The following is a 19586-nucleotide window of genomic DNA, read 5'->3' on the forward strand; positions in this document are numbered from 1 at the left end:
CATCTCCCTACTCTTCCCTTCCACTTCTCACCTACCCCTCTTCTCTCACTTCCCCTTCACCCTCTCCCTTTCCCTTCCACTTCCCTTCACTCCTACCTTCTCTCCTATTTTCTCTCTGTTGTCTACCCTCCTCACCTCTTCCCTTCCATTGCCCTCCCCCTTGTACCTCTTCCCCCTCTATTCCTCTCCCACCCTCTCCTCCCTCCTCCATCTTCCTATCCCCTTCTTGATCCTCCCATCAAGTCCTCTCCCTTCCTTTCTATTGCTCTCCTCCCAGTTTGCTCTTCCCTACCACTTCCCTCCTCTTTCACTCCCATCCCTTCCTCTCCCCTTCAACTTCCCTCCAATCCCTTCCTATCTCGACCATTCTTAACTTCCACTTCCTTCCACATGCCTTTCACTTCTCTCCCTTACCCCCATCTGCTTCTCTCCCTTCCACTCCTTCTCCATTCCTATACCTGCCCCTCCTCGCCCCTCTCCTATATCTCCTCTTCCCTTCCACTTTCCTCCTCTCCCCATCTCCTTCTCGTACCCTCTTCCCCCTCTTAACGAGACTATTGGATTCAAGCAGCAAAATCACTTGTATTGCGGGGAACTAAGCCTGATCCCATACCAGGTGACACTTGTCGGCCTAATCCGGGTTTTGTTCCGGCTAACTAGCAGTGCCTCATCTCCACCCAAGAGCAGGGATGATTAGGCAAACGAGCGCATGACACAAATGACTCCTCACGGAAATCGTGGTCACTCAGATCTCATCCATTTCTCTCAGTTACATTAGTCTTACATATGCAAGGACAATCAGAGGCAGAGTATAGTTCAATAAGGTTTTATTGAAGCAACTGCATCCTAGATAAAGCATGTATTGCAATAACTAGGATGATGAAGCATGACAGGATTAAAATTGTGAAAAGGAGAGTAAAACACAAAAATAACGCTACCATGTTGTCACTACGGTTTTTAAGAATAGTTCCTACCTAGACTATGTTAAAACACATCATGTAAAGCTCTAATTGTGCCCTTCAGGCTTCCCCGGGAAAGACATCATCACTCATATCCGAGCAAGAGGCCTGTAGTCTACATAAGAATCTGCAGTGAAGCACTCCACAATCAGCATACTGTTGTGGTCATCTGGCTGGAATCTCCCTCTAACGTACATGGGTCAACGTAGTGTTTTTATAATAAAACAGCTGAAGTTCCAAGAAAGGATCCCCACGTAAGTTTGTGTATGTTTCTGTGAACATTGGAGACAAAGCGTACCTGTCTTACTACAGCCTTGAGAAAAGCACGCAGTGAAAGAAATGTCTTATTTTGGAAAGTAGTGCTAACCTAGGTGGAGAACAGCCATATAGAGAAAATAAAACAAGACCGCAAATGTGGCTATTGTTAAAATAATATAACGGAGCTAGGATAAAACACATCTAGGTTAAAGTGCACAGAGGCAGTCTTAGTTTGCTAAAAATAATGTGTATAAAACTATAGCTAAAATGGCTACACAACACAGCGTCTGTACCTTTCATCCTTTCGAGATTAACAAAATTAATACCACTGAACTTACTTTACTAGGCTACAAAATGCTCCTTTTCTGGCAGTACATAAAATAAAATATATTTTACAAGGGAGTTGTGAACCCCTGCTTTAGCAGCTACTGCAGGGGTGGGGGTTATTTATGGGCTTCTTCTGTCTGTAAATCAGCAGATAAGAGCTCAAATTTAACCCTGTAAAGAAATACCTGTAATGATGAGTGATTGGATTGGTGTATGGAGAGGTGAAAAGATGGTAGAGTAAAGGTAAATGACTGGAATGATAGAATGGCTGAGGGATGGAATAGGTGGTGATCAAAAGATGGTAGGAATGGTTGGCAGAATGTAAAGATGAAATAGTGGATTGCAGCAGGGGGATGGAAGAGTGAATGAATGAATAGATAGATGCTTGGATGGAAGAGACAAAGGAAACCTTCTTGTGTCGCTAGCTAAGTACAATCAGAACTATGTCATAAAAAGTGGGCACATTTCAATATCCTGGCTACTCCCTTAACATAATACATGGGTTACATTTAAAAAAAACAAAAAACATATGTTTCAGTGGAATGAATGTATTGTTAGGGAGGGTTCATCCGTTTGAATATAACTATTTTAGTACAAATAAGTAAGTAGAAAATCAAATGAAGTTTATTGGTTCAAAGGTACGAATGTAAACAAGCCACCTTTATTTTACTGAACTTATATTGATGAGAGCACATGTTCTTTAGTGTAGATTCCTTCAATATGTTGCAGATAGGCAATGGAATGGACTTCATTATGAAATGGTCATTTCATTTTTGCCAGAACATCGCCAGGTTTGCTATTTGCACTCGCTTTGTGAAGTACCTTTCACTTCAGATTTTTCAGATACTCAGTAAATATAGCTTTGTACTTTCTTTCTACGACTTCACAAGCTTACTTCAAGATGTTCTTTTCTCAAGTGGTGGAGGCAAATTTCATCATTTTATTTGGAGTCCAAGTAGACTAAGGGGGTCTTTCCCCGCCGAGATCGGCCCTGGCGGTCAACAGAAGACCGCCAGCGTGCAGAACTCCGCGCTGGCCACATTACGAACATCCAGCTGGGCCGGCGGGCGGAAACAGTGTTTCCGCCCGCCGGCCCAGCTGGATGCAGGGTCTGAACATTGACACTGGTTCCAAATGGAGCCAGCGGCAATGTAGCAGTGCGGCGGGTGCAGCAGTACCCATCGTGCATTTCACTGCCCGTAAATTGGGCAGTGAAATGCATGACAGGGCTGTGCATGGGGGCCCCTGCACTGCCCTTGCCAAGTGCAGAGGTCCCTAAGTGGGCCCCGAGTCACTCATTCTGCTAGCCTTTCACTGGCGGTGTAAACTGCCAGGGAATGGCGGGTGGAATCTGACTCAGAAACATCACCGCTGCCACCGCCAGGCTGCCTGGTGGCGTAAGCCTGTCGGTGGCAGCGTTTCAAACGTGGCAGTTCAGCCATGTTCATTGTATGGCGGTCTGGACCGCCATGTCGTTGGCTGCAATTACTGTCACCGCCGGCATGGCAGTCCAGAGCGCCATGTACATAATGAGGGCCTAAATTTGGGTGAAATTTAATTCAAACAATGTTGATAAACTCATTTGCTCTCTGAAGAAGGGTGTTAAACCAGGGCTGAAGGGCTGTTATGGGTGTGGTCTAAAGCCTAAACATACTAATTAAAGCCAGTTTAGTGTCGATCCCATAGCTCCTCCTAATTCACTGCCCTGCACTGCTGACATGCCTGCAGTGATTGCTGGAGAAAGTGGTGCAGAGAAGTGATGGGCTATGTGCATCCACTGTGGTGGTACCCTGAGCTGAGTCACCCTGCTTACATTATCCCTGGGACAGTCTGCAGCCATGCCAAGTGGACACTGGTGCTGGTCATTTACCATGGACCAAGGCTATGTCCTTTGACTAGTGCTACTTCAGCGCACTTTGATAGGCTGATAGGTTAGAGAGACCCACCTGGCCCAAGAGCTCTGCCAAAGATAGAAACCAAATAGAGAGAATCTCCATTAGAAGCAAGGGTGCCAAGGACTCATAACTCTCTGACGTAGACATGCCTGCTATTAGTCAGCTCTTAGTGTCTGAAAGAGTAGACTTACTGGAAAATCACTTTGATTTATGCCCCTTATCCCCTAGCATCTTTATGGCCCCCTGAAGCATCTTCATGGTTCCCTTTCATATAGAGATTCTGAATCCAGGCTTTTTTCTGGATTATATTGTGAATATAGGGATCCCACATAAATAGTTTCATGAAAGCCCACTTGATTAAAATGCACGTGACAATTATGTACGAAAGGGGTATCTATGTTGACTTTCCTTTGTTATTATGAAGGGTAACTTTCCACAAATGTCCAACTTCTGTCATCAAAGACATTGCACATTTTGAGATTATCTTGTGTCCACTCTGTATAATATTGTTTTCCCGTGTCTTACCCACATAACCCACAGCTGCTATTTTTAAAACCAGATCATTGTTCAAGGTTTGCCTTCCTGATAGTCCTCCATGGACCAGCAGGCGGTCTCATCTCTATTGCTATGAGTCTAGGAATGGATCAACAAACAATACTCCCTTGCTATTTGGGACTGCTGTAATGATCAGCCCACATAGTAACTTGCATGTCTGCAGGGGCCTATCATGCTGGGCTGTGCTGACTTAGCACAGAGCTGGTGCCTTTTTTATGCACCTGCAGGGCGTAGAGTGAATTCATGTTAGGGCTTTATTTTCAGTTATTCCAGCTCGGAAACAGTGAGTAAGATGTGCCTCTTTCTCTTTTCCGAGCTGTTCTGTTTGAAAATAAAACACTAACTCAGAGAAATATTGTGGAATAGTCAATCATGATATGGGCCCCAGAATATCTTTTGGGGTTCTGGCTGAAATACACCACCACCTGGGGCATAACGCTGCCTCCTGCAGCCCCTTCGATCAAATGTCTGATGCAGTCCGGATGGGCCCCATCTTCAAGGAACCCTATTTTGCTGAAGAGGATGAACCAGGAGTACCTTGGCGAGGAATACAAGGTGAGTCTAGCAAAGAGATGCCACTGTGGCTAGTAGTACAAACAATAAGCATTGACAAGTCAGAAGGACAATCCAGGTGGGGCAGGCAGGGCATGAGTCAGGCCTTGGAAGGGCTGGAGGTAAGAGTATGGTCTGCTGGAACGCCATCACTAAACTTCTGCAAAGTTGGAAAGAGAACCAAGATGCATGTTTACAAACATTTACCCAAATCTTCCAAGGCATTTCCATTTTTCTTATATGGAAATGCTGTTCTCTATCTCTTTCGGATTGAGATAATTGTACTTCAGGGCCAGGGATCTGTTCCTTTCTTCGATGCGCAGTGCTATCTGGGCAACACGCAGCTGAAAGTCCTTCAGGCATTGCTTGGGCTCCTCTTCTGTGAAGTATTCTTCAGAATACCAGCCCAATGGAGTCTGTCAAAAGAGACCAGGGTGTGTAAAATGAACAGATGCAAAGACTCAGATGCATAGAAATGTTCCCAATAATGCCTAGCATTTGATAGAATATTACCTTTTACTTGACTAATCAGAAGAGTGCACAAATAATTGTGTCCACTCATTGTAAGGGTGTTTAGACAAAATATTGGTAAATGTATTGCGTGGCAAAAACATTGCGTCAAGAAAATCAAGGACAAAAATATTGTGAAGGTAAGTTTCTATAGGTAATCAAAGTTCTACTATATATTACGCCACATATATTATGTACTTTGACTATATATATATATATATATATATATATATATATATATGCATATTAAAAAAACAAAGGTTACAGGGCATTATAGTTAAGAAATACAAGTAAAAAAACATAAGAATTAACTTAAAAAACAAACGCTACAGGGAGGTTATAGTTAGGCTCACATTTTAAATGTACAAAACCATATAAATTTACCAGTTATAGTTAGAGTTACCTCAAGTAACTATAACTCGTGCCCTACGGTAACTATAACTCTAGCTCCCCCCATGCACAGTTTTTTCATCAAAACTTTTAACTGCAAATATGACACTGATATCATCAATAACGTTATCAAAAATGTAATGAATGCCGTAATTTGTGGGGTAATTGGTAGTGCATGGCGAGGGCATTAAAATATTTTAATATTACGAGCTAATTCGCAAATCCACTGTGTTTCCGCTCATAAAATAAATTTAAAAAAATGCTTTTTACCCTGGAGGGGTTCCTTTGGGACACCACCACCAGAGCTAAACAGTCAGGGTGTTCGTACCCTGGCCCCTTTTTTTTTTTCTGTCTTCTTTTTTACTTTTTATTGTGGACTTGGTTGAAGCCGAGTCCCAAGATGGCTGACAAAACATCAACAGCTTCTGTTGTTGAAGTGTTATCAGCCACCAGATCTCAGAGAGAGATTGTTAGGGGTCACAAATCCTTTGTGCCCCTAGATACAAAAAATTGTTTTCCCCTTAATTTCTCAAAAACTACTGAATGGAATTACAGCAAATTAAAAACAGCTCTCTTTCTAAACAAGGACTTACCTTCTTGCCAAATTTGGTGTAATTCCGTCCAGTAGTTTTTGCGCTATTGCTGTTCAAAATCCCTATGGAAAAATGAATGGGGTAAACGTGGGGGGTGTGGGAACCCCTTTTTTCTCAGCATCCCCTGAATGGATCACCCCAAAACTTTCCAGGCAGCAGCTGATGGTACTGGCAAATTGTTTTGGAAAGTTTTGTGAAGGTTTGTCAAGCATTGCCAAAGATATAGGCAAGAAAAAACGATTTTTTGTATAGAGATGTAGTCCTAACTATAACTACCTAGTGGTATATATATATAAAGTTGCACTTACCTTAATATTTTGGTCCTCAATATTTTTGACATGATATTTTTGTGTCTGATATTCTGTGAGTGATCCATTATAAGACGACGCAGGTCTCTTCTTTGGTTGTGGCAATTTGTAAACTTTGTTAGATGTGATAGTTTAGAACTGAGCAGGCTTGGTAAATAAACTCAATGCTGCATCATGTGACCAGAAAAATTTGCTACACTATAAAATCACTGAAGTGGAAATATTTAAGTTCAACCAAGGGCATGTTTGCCACACAAGTTGCTCTAACTCTAGATTCTCAGTGGAGAGCATATATTTGGTATAAGACACCAGGTGTACGGTAAAGTACCTTTTGTGTACAATGCTTCCTGTTTTTATTAATACAGACTCACTACGAATACATGATGGTGTTCACCTCCTCTTGTGTGGTAGAAGACTGGGTGCAGAACACCTACCGCTGGCAGAACACTGGTGGTACTTAAACCTTCATGATAGGTTCAATGAGAAAATAATTCCAGTTTGACTTGAGTTTACATGTTTCTTAAATGTGATGCTACAGAGTTTTCAGAAGTTGTTCTGTAGCATATGATGCTTCAAACCAGTTGAAAAATCCATCACAACATCCCAGTTACACCATGTAGTGAAATCCAAGGAGGTTACAGTGAAAAGATCAACATTTCTCAAAAGCAATTAAAACATATCGCTTTATTCAGTCCCATTGCTGTTGTCCAGAAACAGCATACTAAAAATATTACATTCCGTGATATTCAAAGTTCACCTTTTGGAGTCTTTATTATTACAGCAAAATTATTTTGTTACAGAATTGTACATGTCTAAGGTCCCATGAACATCAATGCAGAGTATGTGGACAGTAACATTTCAGCAATAGAAGGGAGTGTTTCGATTGGGTTGGGTTCAGTGGTGTAAAGGTTTGTCACGCACAGGCTTGTTTCAGGGCTCAACAATAAAGATCTCTGGATTCATATGGAAACGTAATGAAACATTTGTAAAAAGAAAAAGTGTCTTGAGAAGGACATTTGGTAAGGTTAACACAAAGAGATAGTCTGAAGTTCCCCCAGATTTCCATGAAGGGGTGTCTGTCAAAGGAACATATATCCAATAAGCCAATTGTATTAGAGTTCTGGTGGCAATTAGCTGAAATTACTTATACATTACTAAATAACAGACAGAACTACATTGGCACTATGTGCTGCACAGTGCCTTCTCAACAGATGTCAACAGATGGCGTAATCTTCAAAGTGGCTCTTGTCAATAGGATTTTACCCAAAAAGGTATTTGTGTGAGTGTTTCTGTATTTGTCTATAACAGTGGTTCCCAACCTGTGTTCTGGGGACCTCTGTGGGTCCAAGAAGCTCCCTCAGGGGGTCTGCAGCTGCTTAGAAAAATAAATAATATTAACAGATTAGGGACCCAGCTTTCAGTATTGACTCAGGTGGGGGTTCCCAGATTCCAACATTAATTCAGTTGGGGTCCCCTGGTTTCAGTAATGATGAAGTGGGGGCCCACAGAAGTCAAAAGATTGGGAAACACCGGTCTATAACATATCAAAATTGATTTCTCAGGGTATCAAATATGACAAAATGAAACAAAACATCATCCACGAAACATGAGATATGAGTGACCACTGGCAAACTTTGAGCCACATGCTTTGGTATTGTATATTTGCAGTATGTAGGATTGTCCAATTTGGTTTAAGCAACCTTCAAAAAAGATAGTAAAAAATCAGCAGCATTAGTCATCTCACTCCACTGGGACCTCAAAGTCTGTCATGGAAAGTAGGATGTGGAATGCACATATGCTCCATAGGGATTCAGGTTCCGGTCAGTCCAAGAGTCGAACTTTCTACATTTAGGGAAACATTGTTCTTTTTACCAAGGCCTAGAGCTGTACATCTACCACCTATGCAGAGTGTGTATGAGTTTCTGAGGTGATCTGTAAGATTGTTTGAAGATCCAGTTTAATATACTGCATATAGAAACATCAATCGTTAAAGAGTCCACAACTCTGTCACAAAGGGAGCTCAACCGATGTGGGTAGGTTTTGGCAATCTCCTTTATTCAGACCGTGAATTCTTTGGGGCAGAGTTATCAACATCATGCATCAATGTAAACTCATAAAAAGTATTGCAAAGTGGCACAAATGGTTGATAAAGTATTTACTTTCCAACGCAAAACTGCACTCAAAATAACTCAGATCAGACTTTGTGTCACTTTGTACTATGCGTCAAGGGGACACCCCATGCTACTACCCACGATTTTTGACAAAAAGGACCTACTTAATAACAAATGGAGACAGGACTTGGCACCAAAATAATACCTCCTCAAAACAGGTGCTAACGACACGCTCTTCTAAAGCCAATCATATTTTGTCAAGCATGAAATAGCTGATCTGGCCACCTTCATGCAGGTTGTTCATGCCAAACACTACGATTATTTTTATTTACAAAAGTGCAAATCTTTGTTGGCCACAATAATTTCCAGTAGTATTTGCCTTCTTTCATGCTTAAGGGCAAATTGCAGCATTCGTACCATGATTTTCAAGAAAATAAACTTGGAAACGTATTTTTTTCTGGTAGCTTACTAGGGAGGAGGAGCCCAAAACATTTGGAAGGGGTAACCTAGTGTCATTAGGTCTCAACTACTGACTTGTCAAAAGATCTATTGTGTATAAAACAAGTGCTTAGATTGGGCTTTGGGGAACCCACTGCTTATCCTTAATTGGCATTCTAGGGAGTTTCATTTGCTTGCTTCTTAATTAAAGGTTTACCTTCCTCTTGTGTTAGTCCCTCACACACTGTATAACTTATTCATCAGCTTTTTGACTGGATGACATTTATCCTTCCACTGCTTATATTCAGTGAACTACTTTTTTACTTTTGCTTTCAGCACTCCATGGAAGTGGACGCGTTTACTTGCTCTCTCACAGTGAGCTACATCTCCCTGAAATCCCTGCCTCTGTACTCTGTGTTGCTTCTCCCATTCCTCCAAGTTCCACTTTTTCTTTTTTTTATTCAGCCCCAGCTCCTATGTTGCGTCTCTGCCACTCCCTGATCACTATTCCTCCCTGCCACTCCACGGAGTTCTGTTGCGCCCCCGCCCTGCTGGTTCCTTTTGTTATTCAACTACAATTCGCTACCATGGTGCTCTGTTCTAGATAATGTGCTTTTGCTCACTTTTTTTTTTTATTTACCCTTTAAAGATGTGTTTTCTTTTATTTTGCTGTTCCAAGATGAAGAACAAACTAATGACTATTACAGCGTCATGACAGATACCTTCGCATGCATAATAAGATTTGTGCATGTTTATCATCAGGCTTTGGTCGCCATTTTATTCTTTTGTTTGTATTTTTGATCATGCGGATGAGTATCAACAACATCCTTTTTTCTTCTTTGTGCTGATGCTGCTGTGCATTGACAACAAGAAAAAGCATTAGTAAAGCCAAAAAGCCAGCTAATGCTATTTAAAGCCGTGATCTAGTGGCTTTGCCAATACCTGTTTATTTAAAAATGCAGATAAACCCTGAGACCTGGAAATCATACCAGCTAATTGTACGCCTGAACACCGATCATGAAATCTTCACAAAGGCTGGAGTGATTCATCCTCTCGATCATCTTGACCAATCTGGCTTTATTCTTGGATTTCTCGTGGCATCATCCTATATGCACTGTCTTATTTAAGCTTTAGCTATTGCCAATACATTGAGATAATTTTGTAGATTCTGTGGTAACAGGCTTTTGACATGGAAGTCGGGCATATCTGGAGGCTGTATTAGAAGAACGTGACTTCCCAAACCGTTTACTATGCTGATCAGATGCTATTATCATAAAGCTACCACTTGGCTATTTCAAATCAATTATTTTTAGTAAATTCACAAGCTCAGTGGCACTCAAAAGGTTTGTCCTCCCTTATACTATTGTTTGCCACATTACTGATAACCTGCAATACCAATCACCCTGCCACATTCAGGGGTGACTGGTGTCTGCCAAATCTGTGTGCCCCTCAAAACGCACACTTAATTCAGGTACAGCCTTAATTTTAGCCACGGTAGTAGAAAATATTGAAAGGATTTTTAATCTCAGAGAAATTTTCAACTGTCACTGATTATCAAATTAACAACAATAAAACATAAATGTATGTCATCCTACTGTTTCTATTGTAAAAGCACAATTATAACCAGTCATTCCCTACAAGAAACTTAAGCATAATCAAAAGATATTCCAGTAGAATTATGAATTATACCTAATTATTTTCCAGAATCAGTCAGGACATTCTATGCCATGCCTCAATTTCTGTTAACAGGATTGGTCAACTAAGTAAAATTATTGTTACCCAGTTCCTCTTCTTTTTCCAAACACTGCCCTCCTTCTTGAAAGTAAAAAAAAAAAGAATGAACTACATGTGTGGTGTAGTTCTCCCCCAAACGGGTTCACTTTTAGTACTCCTGTTTTCTGAATTCGTTTTTGTTGGCAAGAGGACTCTGTGCACTTTACCACTGCTAACCAGTGTTAAAGTGCTTGTGCTCTCCACCGAAACATGGTAAAATTGACCTACACTTGAGTTGCACATTTAGGACCATATTTATCAAATGTTCATGCAGCACAACGCAGCAAGACATCTTCCTGTACTGCGTGAAAGAGGGAGAGCAGTAATGCACCATATCTATGAAGGCATTCCCGTCCGCTGCCTGCGCTGTTGCACAACTAGTAGCCTAGCGCCAAAGCAGGCAACCTTGCATCATGGTGCAAGGGTGCATGCATTGTATGCAGGATTGTTTTTTTACAGAAAGGGGCACATTCCAGCACAAAACAATCCTCAGAGGCCTTTTTCCTCTTTCTATTTGTGCAAAATGCACCACACCTAGGAAGAGGAAACAAACTAGGAGAAATAAAGATATGGCAAGGTGTAGCATTTTGACACAATTCCAGGTCTACCAGTAATAGTAAATCTGGGAATGCACCAAAATCCATGGGTGTGGATGCATGGGAATACCTATGCTCCACCCATGGAAAGCCAAGCTGGGGCAGAGTAACAAAAAGCAGTGATTTGCACTGCCTTGCATTACTCCATATTTATCAAGCCATGCAGGGCCATGGAAGGTGCCCTTGTGTGGCTTGATAAATCACACTTAAGTTATGCATTGCCCTTGTGCCCCCTTGAGTGGCACAGAGGTGATTCAAAACCTTGACAATTCGGGCCCTTAATTTATTTATAAGAACTTAGGGCCAGATGTAGGTAGAAACCAATTTGTTAGTTGCAAATTGCGAGTCCTTCCGACTCGCAATTTGCAACTCGCAAATTGGTATGCAGAAAGGTGTCTCAGACACCTTCTGCGACTCGCTATGGGGTCCAAAGACCCACCTCATAAATATTTATGAGGTGGGTCGAGGTTTGCGACCCCATAGCGAGTCTAGGCACTCACGGGGATGGTGGCCTGCTGGAGACAGCAGACCACCATCTCCGTGACTGCTTTTAAATAAAGCAGTTTTTTTTTCTCTTTGCAGCCCGTTTTCCTTAAAGAAAACGAGCTGCAAATAGAAAAAAATACTGAAACCTTTTTGTTTCTGTGTTTTTTCACAGTAGGCAGTTTACATAGGACCACTGCCTGCTCTGAAAAAACATTATTGTGAGCATTCACAAAGGGGAAGGGGTCCCATGGGGACCCCTTCCCATTTGCGAATGAGTTACCATCCACTTCAAGTGGATGGTAACTGCGGGTTGATTTGCGACCGCTTTTGCGGTCACAAATCAACCCTACATCGCGGTGCGACTCGCAAATAGGTAGGGAACGCCCCTTCCTATTTGCGAGTCTGAAACACATTTTGCTAGTCGGTACCGACTCAGAATATGTGTTTCAGCATCGCGTGAGGGCATTAGCGCCTCGCAAACAGCATTTTTCGAGGGTAGTCATGGATCTCTAGGTGCAGTCAATAAGCATTGGAGAGATCAGTGGTGGCCATGATAAGCCTCATGTATTGGAGAAATAACCCGTGCTGGTTGAGTCGGGATTAGGCAGTGTGTATGTATCTATGATTACCATAAGTTTGTTTAATGCTTCAACCGTATTTATGTATACATTACGCACATCCAAAGCCTTGACAAAGTCTTGAAGACGAAACACGTGTTGGCTGTTTTGCTGTACGGACTTTTTGTTGCAAGTGTTCATCTGATTGTAACTCTGACCATTTATTATCATCTGGCTGTTCTGGATACATGGACTTACTGTACAACATAGTCTTTGTGATTGAGACTCTGACTACCCACTTGCATCTATAATAAATTCCTACACATCATCTTTCCTGACCAGACATCTACTTAATTCCTGAATATTATCTGGATCTACGATACGGGTGTGCCCTGGCCACTCTTCTCTTGTTATATAGGCAACCACCCACTCCTTAGTGTGTGGCCCTCTGACACCTGTGGTGGCAGGTGTTACAGCTAGCCTGGCACCCACCACTATTTTGTTCACCTACATGACTATGTTCTGATCATACATTTGGTTTACTTGCTGCTGATGTGCGAGCACCTGTTGGCATTCTCCACCTCCTTCGCTTAAATGTAAAGAAATATAAGGTTAACTATTTAAAAAACTCAGAGATGATCAGTAACCTAAAGCCCAGAGGGGAGGCAATATTTTTAGGTATCAGTGGATCCATAGTTTGTATGATTTCCTCCAATATTATTATAAAAACTGTTTAGAATACCCTTGAAGATGACTTCCAAACGGTTAGTTTCTAAGACTGCAATGAAACTACTATTTCAAACATTATTTTACATCTGCATCAAATCTAAATAATATTCTGGTACATAGGGTTTATCCTAAATGAGTTGCTTGGCAGAATTAGAGATATACTTTTACAATTAAGAATTGCCTGAATCAAGAAAGAACTAATTTGATCTTGGCAGTATAAGCCTGAATAAATTAGGGTTGAAAAATGTATTCCAATAATGTCCCTATTCACCCTGTTCCTCAGTGTCAAGCAGAAAGACAGAATTTGGTCGTAACAGAGGAACCCAGTGAGACACCTCGAGGGATGGTGACTCTGACGGTCTGCAACACACTGGTCAAAGCAGTTGTAACTGTTATGGTAGATAATGGTACCCATTATAAAAAGGTAGAACTTATGGTCACCACCCAAAATGAGGCAGTAATTCCCTGGTTGCCGAATATGCTGCCAAAACATTGACTGCCCAAGGAGATCAAGACTGACAACTGCCTCCTATTTAAAGGGTGTGGGAATTCAAACTGTGCTCTCAAATCACTTGGGAACGTTCATAGATGAACAATAAAAGTGAAAGCATGACCCCAAAAAAGCCTCCCATATATTTTTCAAAACCACCCAAGCTAGAGCTGTTTTATCTTCATCTGGAGCGCAGGGACCCCTTGCGGTTGGTCCTGAGGCTACATTTTGTGGCCTGGAGAGTGTAAAAATACTCAGTACCTGTTTAGAAGATTTTGAATGCAAATTGTTTCAACTATTTTTGAGAGAGTAATTAAAATTAACATGAAAAGACATTGGGTTATATCTATTGATAAATTATTAGGTGATTTGTAGACAAAGCCTAAAGGTCTGCTTTATATTGGTTTATGTGCTAACCCTTTGCTAAAATCAATAAACCAGCCTTTTATAGTTTAGTATTCTGGACCTTTGAGAAAGCCAGTATCTCTACCTTAATTAAAATGACATCTCTTTATATTGTTACTTTCCATTAAAAAAAAACTAGAAATTCACTGGAAAAGAATCAAGGACTAAAGTGCCATTATAGATATGTACGTTTATAATATCTTACTTTACATTGAAATAAAATGAGAAATTCACTGAAGAAAAGATTAATGTGATGTTATAGTTATGTGATACTGTTATTTAAAATGTAATTGAACTAAAAAAAACTGAAATTCACCATTTACAGGTAACTGAAGTAGCAATAATTTGCACCCTCCTCATGCACTGCTTGTGACTCACATATTACAACACTCATGGCATGTAATATTACATCATTGATAATATTACTGATTACATCTAAAATGACAACACAAAAGGAGGATGGACGGAGTGCTGACAATGCAAACACTCATCCTCAGTCACAGATCTGGGTTTAATCCATGGTTCTTTTGCTCACCATGCCACCCCAGTTTGGACCCAGCCATATGCAAATCAGTCTTGACCCTGTTCCTCATGGGAACAGCCCAGCACGAACTGCCAGGCCAGGTCCTCCCTGGACCAGAAACAAGCATCCTGGGACCGGTTTCAGGGTATCACCCTTCTTCAGCCAGGCTAGCTTGATTCCATTGGCACAGTGAGCAAGGGACCCACGTCTGGGCAACTTTAGCAATACAAAAGGATGATGGACGGAGTGCTGACAATGCAAACACTCACCCCCAGTCACAGATCTCGGTTTACTCCATGGTTCTTTTGCTCACCATGCCACCTCAGTTCGGACCCAGCCATATGCAAATCAGTCTTGACCCTGTTCCTCATGGGAACAGGCCAGGTCCTCCCTGGACCAGAAACAAGCATCCTGAGACCGGTTTCAGGGTATCACCCTTCTTCAGCCAGGCTAGCTTGATTCCAGTGGCACAGTGAGCAAGGGACCCACGTCTGGGCATACCCTTCCCACTTAGGGCAACTTTAGCAACACAAAAGGATGATGGACGGAGTGCTGACAATGCAAACACTCACCCCCAGTCACAGATCTGGGTTTAATCCATCGTTCTTTTGCTCACCATGCCACCCCAGTTTGGACCCAGCCATATGCAAATCAGTCTTGACCCTGTTCCTCATGGGAACAGTCCAGCCCGAACCGCCAGGCCACTGTACTCGGGGTGAATGTTTGACAATGTTCAGCATTCCGTCCATCACATGTTGTTTTTGCTTTGTTGCCCTAAGTGGGAAGGGTATGCCCAGACGTGGGTCACGTGCTTCCCATGCCACTGGATTCAAGCTAGCCTGGCTGATGAGGGGTGAAACCCTGAAACCGGTCCCAGGATGCTTGTTTCCAGTCCAGGGAAGACCTGGCCTAGCAGTTCGGGCTGGACTGTTCCCAATGGGAACAGGGTCAAGACTGATTTGAATATGGCTGGGTCCAAACTGGAATGGCAGGGGCAGCAAAAAAACGATGGATTTAGGCCCAGATCACTATACTGGGGGTGAATGTTTGACAATGTTCAGCATTCCGTCCATCACTTGTTGTTTTTGCTACATCTAAAATTACATCATTGGTAAATAAAACTTTGAATGGCAGGGGTTCAAGCTATAGTTACTTTAGTTTTAAATTTTACATTTTAACTGACATTTTCACCTAACTATAAAATCACTTCACTTTTGTGCCATTGTGAGTTGCTCAATTGCAGGTGCCTCTGTACCACCTCTCACCTGAACTGAAACCACCTCTTCATTTGAGAGGCTACAAGGTATGATGAATGGCTCCTCCAAAGATCTGAAGAAGACAGAGGGGAATGTCTTTGTCTCATTCCTGTATGTGTCCTTCACATCTTTGGACACTAAACACCGTCCTCATTTTTTTAAGGTTTTGTCAATTTACATCTAATTAAGCAGGGATCTTACATCTAGTGAACTTAAAGTAATGTGTCCCCCTTAGGGAGGGACCAACATCTCTAATGAAAGTGTGTGCATAAGCGAGTAATTTCATGCATGGCATTGAAGGCATGCAGCTACTATTGTTAAGGCAATCCATCTCTGGTGCATGACTCATATGTCTTTGGTTCCATTGCACCATGACTGCTTGCCACTTCGAATCGTTTGGGGGGGGGGGGGTGATCTGAAGGTACCATTAGCCATTTATTGCAAGGTTATGTAGCATGTGCAGTTATTATGGCCTGTTTTAGTGTGGATTCTATTTTCAAGATTCAGATTATGTGTCAAGGTCCTGGGAAATTCTCACCAAAGCAAAAGTGGGAGAAAAACGCAAGTCAGATGTTAAAGTCACAACTTCCACACATTGATGCTACTTGCAGTTTTCTGTAAGCAAGCTGGTTAATGTTTTTAAAGGTATTATTTATTAGTTTCCAACGATTAATTACTACTTAGCTCAGATACTGCCACATAACATCCACTTAGTGGGTGGATTTTTTCCTGGGCCTTGAATTGTATCTTTTTTGACACCTGGTTTCCTCTTCTCTCTCAGAGATGACTCATGGCGCTATCAGTAAAAGACGTCCCAAACACAACAGGCACAGCACAGGCAATACAGTGCACAAATCCCTTACACATAAAACAGATGCAGTAGTACAACACTGCTAAAGGGTTGAAGATTACTTACTATGTCTATGGACCACCGATTAAGCATCCAGAGGACCGAGATAATGGTGCAAGTGCTGTTCACATCTGGCAGGGTCTCCAGCACACTCTCCACGGTGGCCAAACCCTTTGCTCTTGGTGGAGGACTTCTCATGGAGGCCGGAGCATTGGGCATCCAGGAACAGAAATCGAGCTGCAATGGCAAAAGCAAAGGCATATGGGATGAATGAGGAAAAGAGAATTAATCTATTTAAAAATCCATTTACAAGCGGAATCGTAGTGGATTGAATTGAAAGCTCTCCACTCCAAAGACAAAACACATAGGACATGTGCAGCAGGAGAGATCGACGTAATGTTTAAGCCCTGCAGCCTGAAGGGTAGCCCTGCTGTCTCAATTACTGTGATCAGTCCACTGCTATGTTCAGTGATCCCTCTATTACAGGGACGGTGGTGCCACCATCTGTGCCATTGGAAAAACACGCTTTCTCTGCTCTCTCTTTGGAAGTGAGAATGTAGTCATAAAGCAAGCTTACAGCTTTTTTGGTGGAAGACTTGTTATCACCCACCCAGGATCGGCTTTAGTGCTTGTGGCGCCTGGGTGACAATCTTTTTTGGCATCCCCATGACCTCTTCCTCGGATTCCCTTATGCAACCCAGCAAATGTGCCCCTTATCTCACCAGAACCCCTCTCTCACATTCATGTCATTTGTTTTAAAGTGCATGTATAGGCTGGTTTTACTAACCCACTCAGCTTTCCACATAAAATACAGATATGTTATTTGCAGCAGGCATTTTAAACATCTGCTCTTCTTTATGGTAAGTCAAAACTCCCACCAGATAAAACTCCCATCTCTCTCTCTCTAGCTGGACCATTAATCACAGAGTTATCTTGACAGTTTTATTGTTGCTTGAAAGCTGGACACACAAGGAACTCTGGGGCAGATTCTTTTAAATTTTCCAGCAAATGACCTCCCCCCAGATCTATAACCTTAGGTTAATTCACTTCAAAAGGAAGGCAAACTCAAAAATATCTACTTTTGCTTTACTATACAGGACCCTCAGAAAAAGGGGGCCTCTCTGCATATGCAGCTTCAACAGCATAGAACTAAGACACCACCTCAATTCTTTTTCAGAGCTGACAGAGAAAGACATTAGCACACTACCTTGTGTTTACGCATTTTTTAAAGCAATGTTTGATTTTATTCTTTTTGCGTGGTTCAGCATCTGCTACGTGCGTGGCTTCGTCTGCAACTAGAACCTGGGCCATCCTCAGCACAGGCTACAAGGCTACATAAATGGCTTCTGAATCCCTTTCTCCCTGCATCCACCTCATAAAGCCTCCTCAGCTCCCCTTGGATTTATTGCTGTGCACAGAACATTGAAAACTAGTCTCTAGGTGTTATTTGGTGCTATGTAAACATATAGAATTGTAGACAGGTAACAGTGGATTACAGGGATGTTTTTCCCCAAGGGGTTCTGTGTGGCACCAAATAGGCAACGAGAGAGAAGCTCGAAGTTGTCTATGCAATCACTCAGAACCTCGAGGTGAAAAATATCCCTGTGATTCACTTTTTATCCATCTATAATGTTATGCTATGAATGTCCCCACCCCCAATTTTTTTGGCCCTGTTTTTAACTGATAAGCAATAGCAGATAAGTAATTGGGACGCCACTGATAAAGCTCCCAATAGAAAATTAAAATCTAATATTAATTACTAACAAGTAGGAAAGATGTTAGGCGAAAAACTGCCATTGCTTTCATTGCTTTGAAAGCATATTACCAAGTTTACACTTTTGCAGCTTGAATTGCAAACTCAATAGGGTGTCCGATTCCTGTAATTAAATGTTTCCATCATAACCCTTATTTAACTTATAAGATGTTACAAAACATTGTCCTAAAACAATAGAACCAGTAATAATTATATCCTTTCCTACCTACTAACCTGCTTTGGAATGCGCTGACATGCATAGAAAAAATAACCAATTTACTTGATATGAATGATTTAACATTATCAGAATGATAGGAATGACAATTTAAAAATTATACTTATGTATGCAATATTATTCTTGCAGAAGCAGAATATGTATGAAAAGAAGGGCATGTATCAAACCCATTCCGTTTGTCAAGACAATCATTGTGTGAATCTGCAACATCTCAAGAAAATGTTTCCAAATGGTAATAATTGCAACAATCAATAATGTATAAAAAGGTGCCAGAGGGAAAGGGGAGTAGGCGCTGTTGAGCTGAATGGTAGCTGAGCCCCCAGAGACCATGACTGTAGCCAGAGTCGGCCTTAGCGCTGGCGGCGCCCTGTGTGAAAATGTTTATTGGTGCCCCCAATGACCACCCCGCCACGGATGATCTCACTACCACCCTTTAAAAGTGCCCCTCAAGTCTCCATAACCAATCTCTCGCAGATGCATGTCATTAGTTTTCTTGTTCCAGTGTAGGGTGTCAGAGCACTTTACAGTTCACACACATTACACAGAGACAACCAATCATACAAGTGTATATAAGTGTATCATAAATGTTACATAAGACCAGAGAACTACAAGGTGTAGGAGTCACATGCCATCCATACTGGTAAGCAGTGTAGTTTGAGTGCTTGATCTGGAGAGCACAAACTCAGAATTTTAAATGTAACACCATGGCTATACCCAATTAAACCCTTTTTGAAACATTAGGATAATGAAAGTCTGGGGAAAAATAAGAAAGCTCTCATCTATACTTTGTTGAATGCATGCAGTTATTTGATGATAGTTAATAGTTCACTGTTTTATTTTAGGATTTTAACTTATAAACTGCAAGCAACAAAGGGATCTCTTTGACAAAAGCAGTAACCCGCTGACCTATCTGCATTATATGCACTTTGCGATCTGCATGGTAACTTTTTTTTGCAGGAGGCATATTAACCCCCTGCTCTACCTTAAAACTTCCACTAGAGAAAACTCCAATCTCTCCCTAGACAGAACATCAATCA

General features: G+C 41.6%; 1 protein-coding gene across 1 annotated transcript in view; it reads right to left on the minus strand.

Annotated features, from left to right (window-relative positions):
- Positions 1-4782: 4782 nt before the first annotated feature.
- The window catches only part of LOC138267088 (hydroperoxide isomerase ALOXE3-like), a 126346-nt gene continuing 111542 nt past the window's right edge, over positions 4783-19586 (minus strand). Inside the window, exons 13-14 of the mRNA XM_069215934.1 lie at positions 16628-16798; positions 4783-4962 (exon numbers count right to left, since the gene is read on the minus strand). Coding sequence (XP_069072035.1) covers positions 4783-4962; positions 16628-16798 — 351 coding nt within the window. The remainder of the gene's footprint in view (positions 4963-16627; positions 16799-19586) is intronic.

The sequence above is a fragment of the Pleurodeles waltl genome, chromosome 12 (assembly GCF_031143425.1).
Source record: "Pleurodeles waltl isolate 20211129_DDA chromosome 12, aPleWal1.hap1.20221129, whole genome shotgun sequence".
Taxonomy (NCBI): Eukaryota; Metazoa; Chordata; class Amphibia; order Caudata; family Salamandridae; genus Pleurodeles; species Pleurodeles waltl.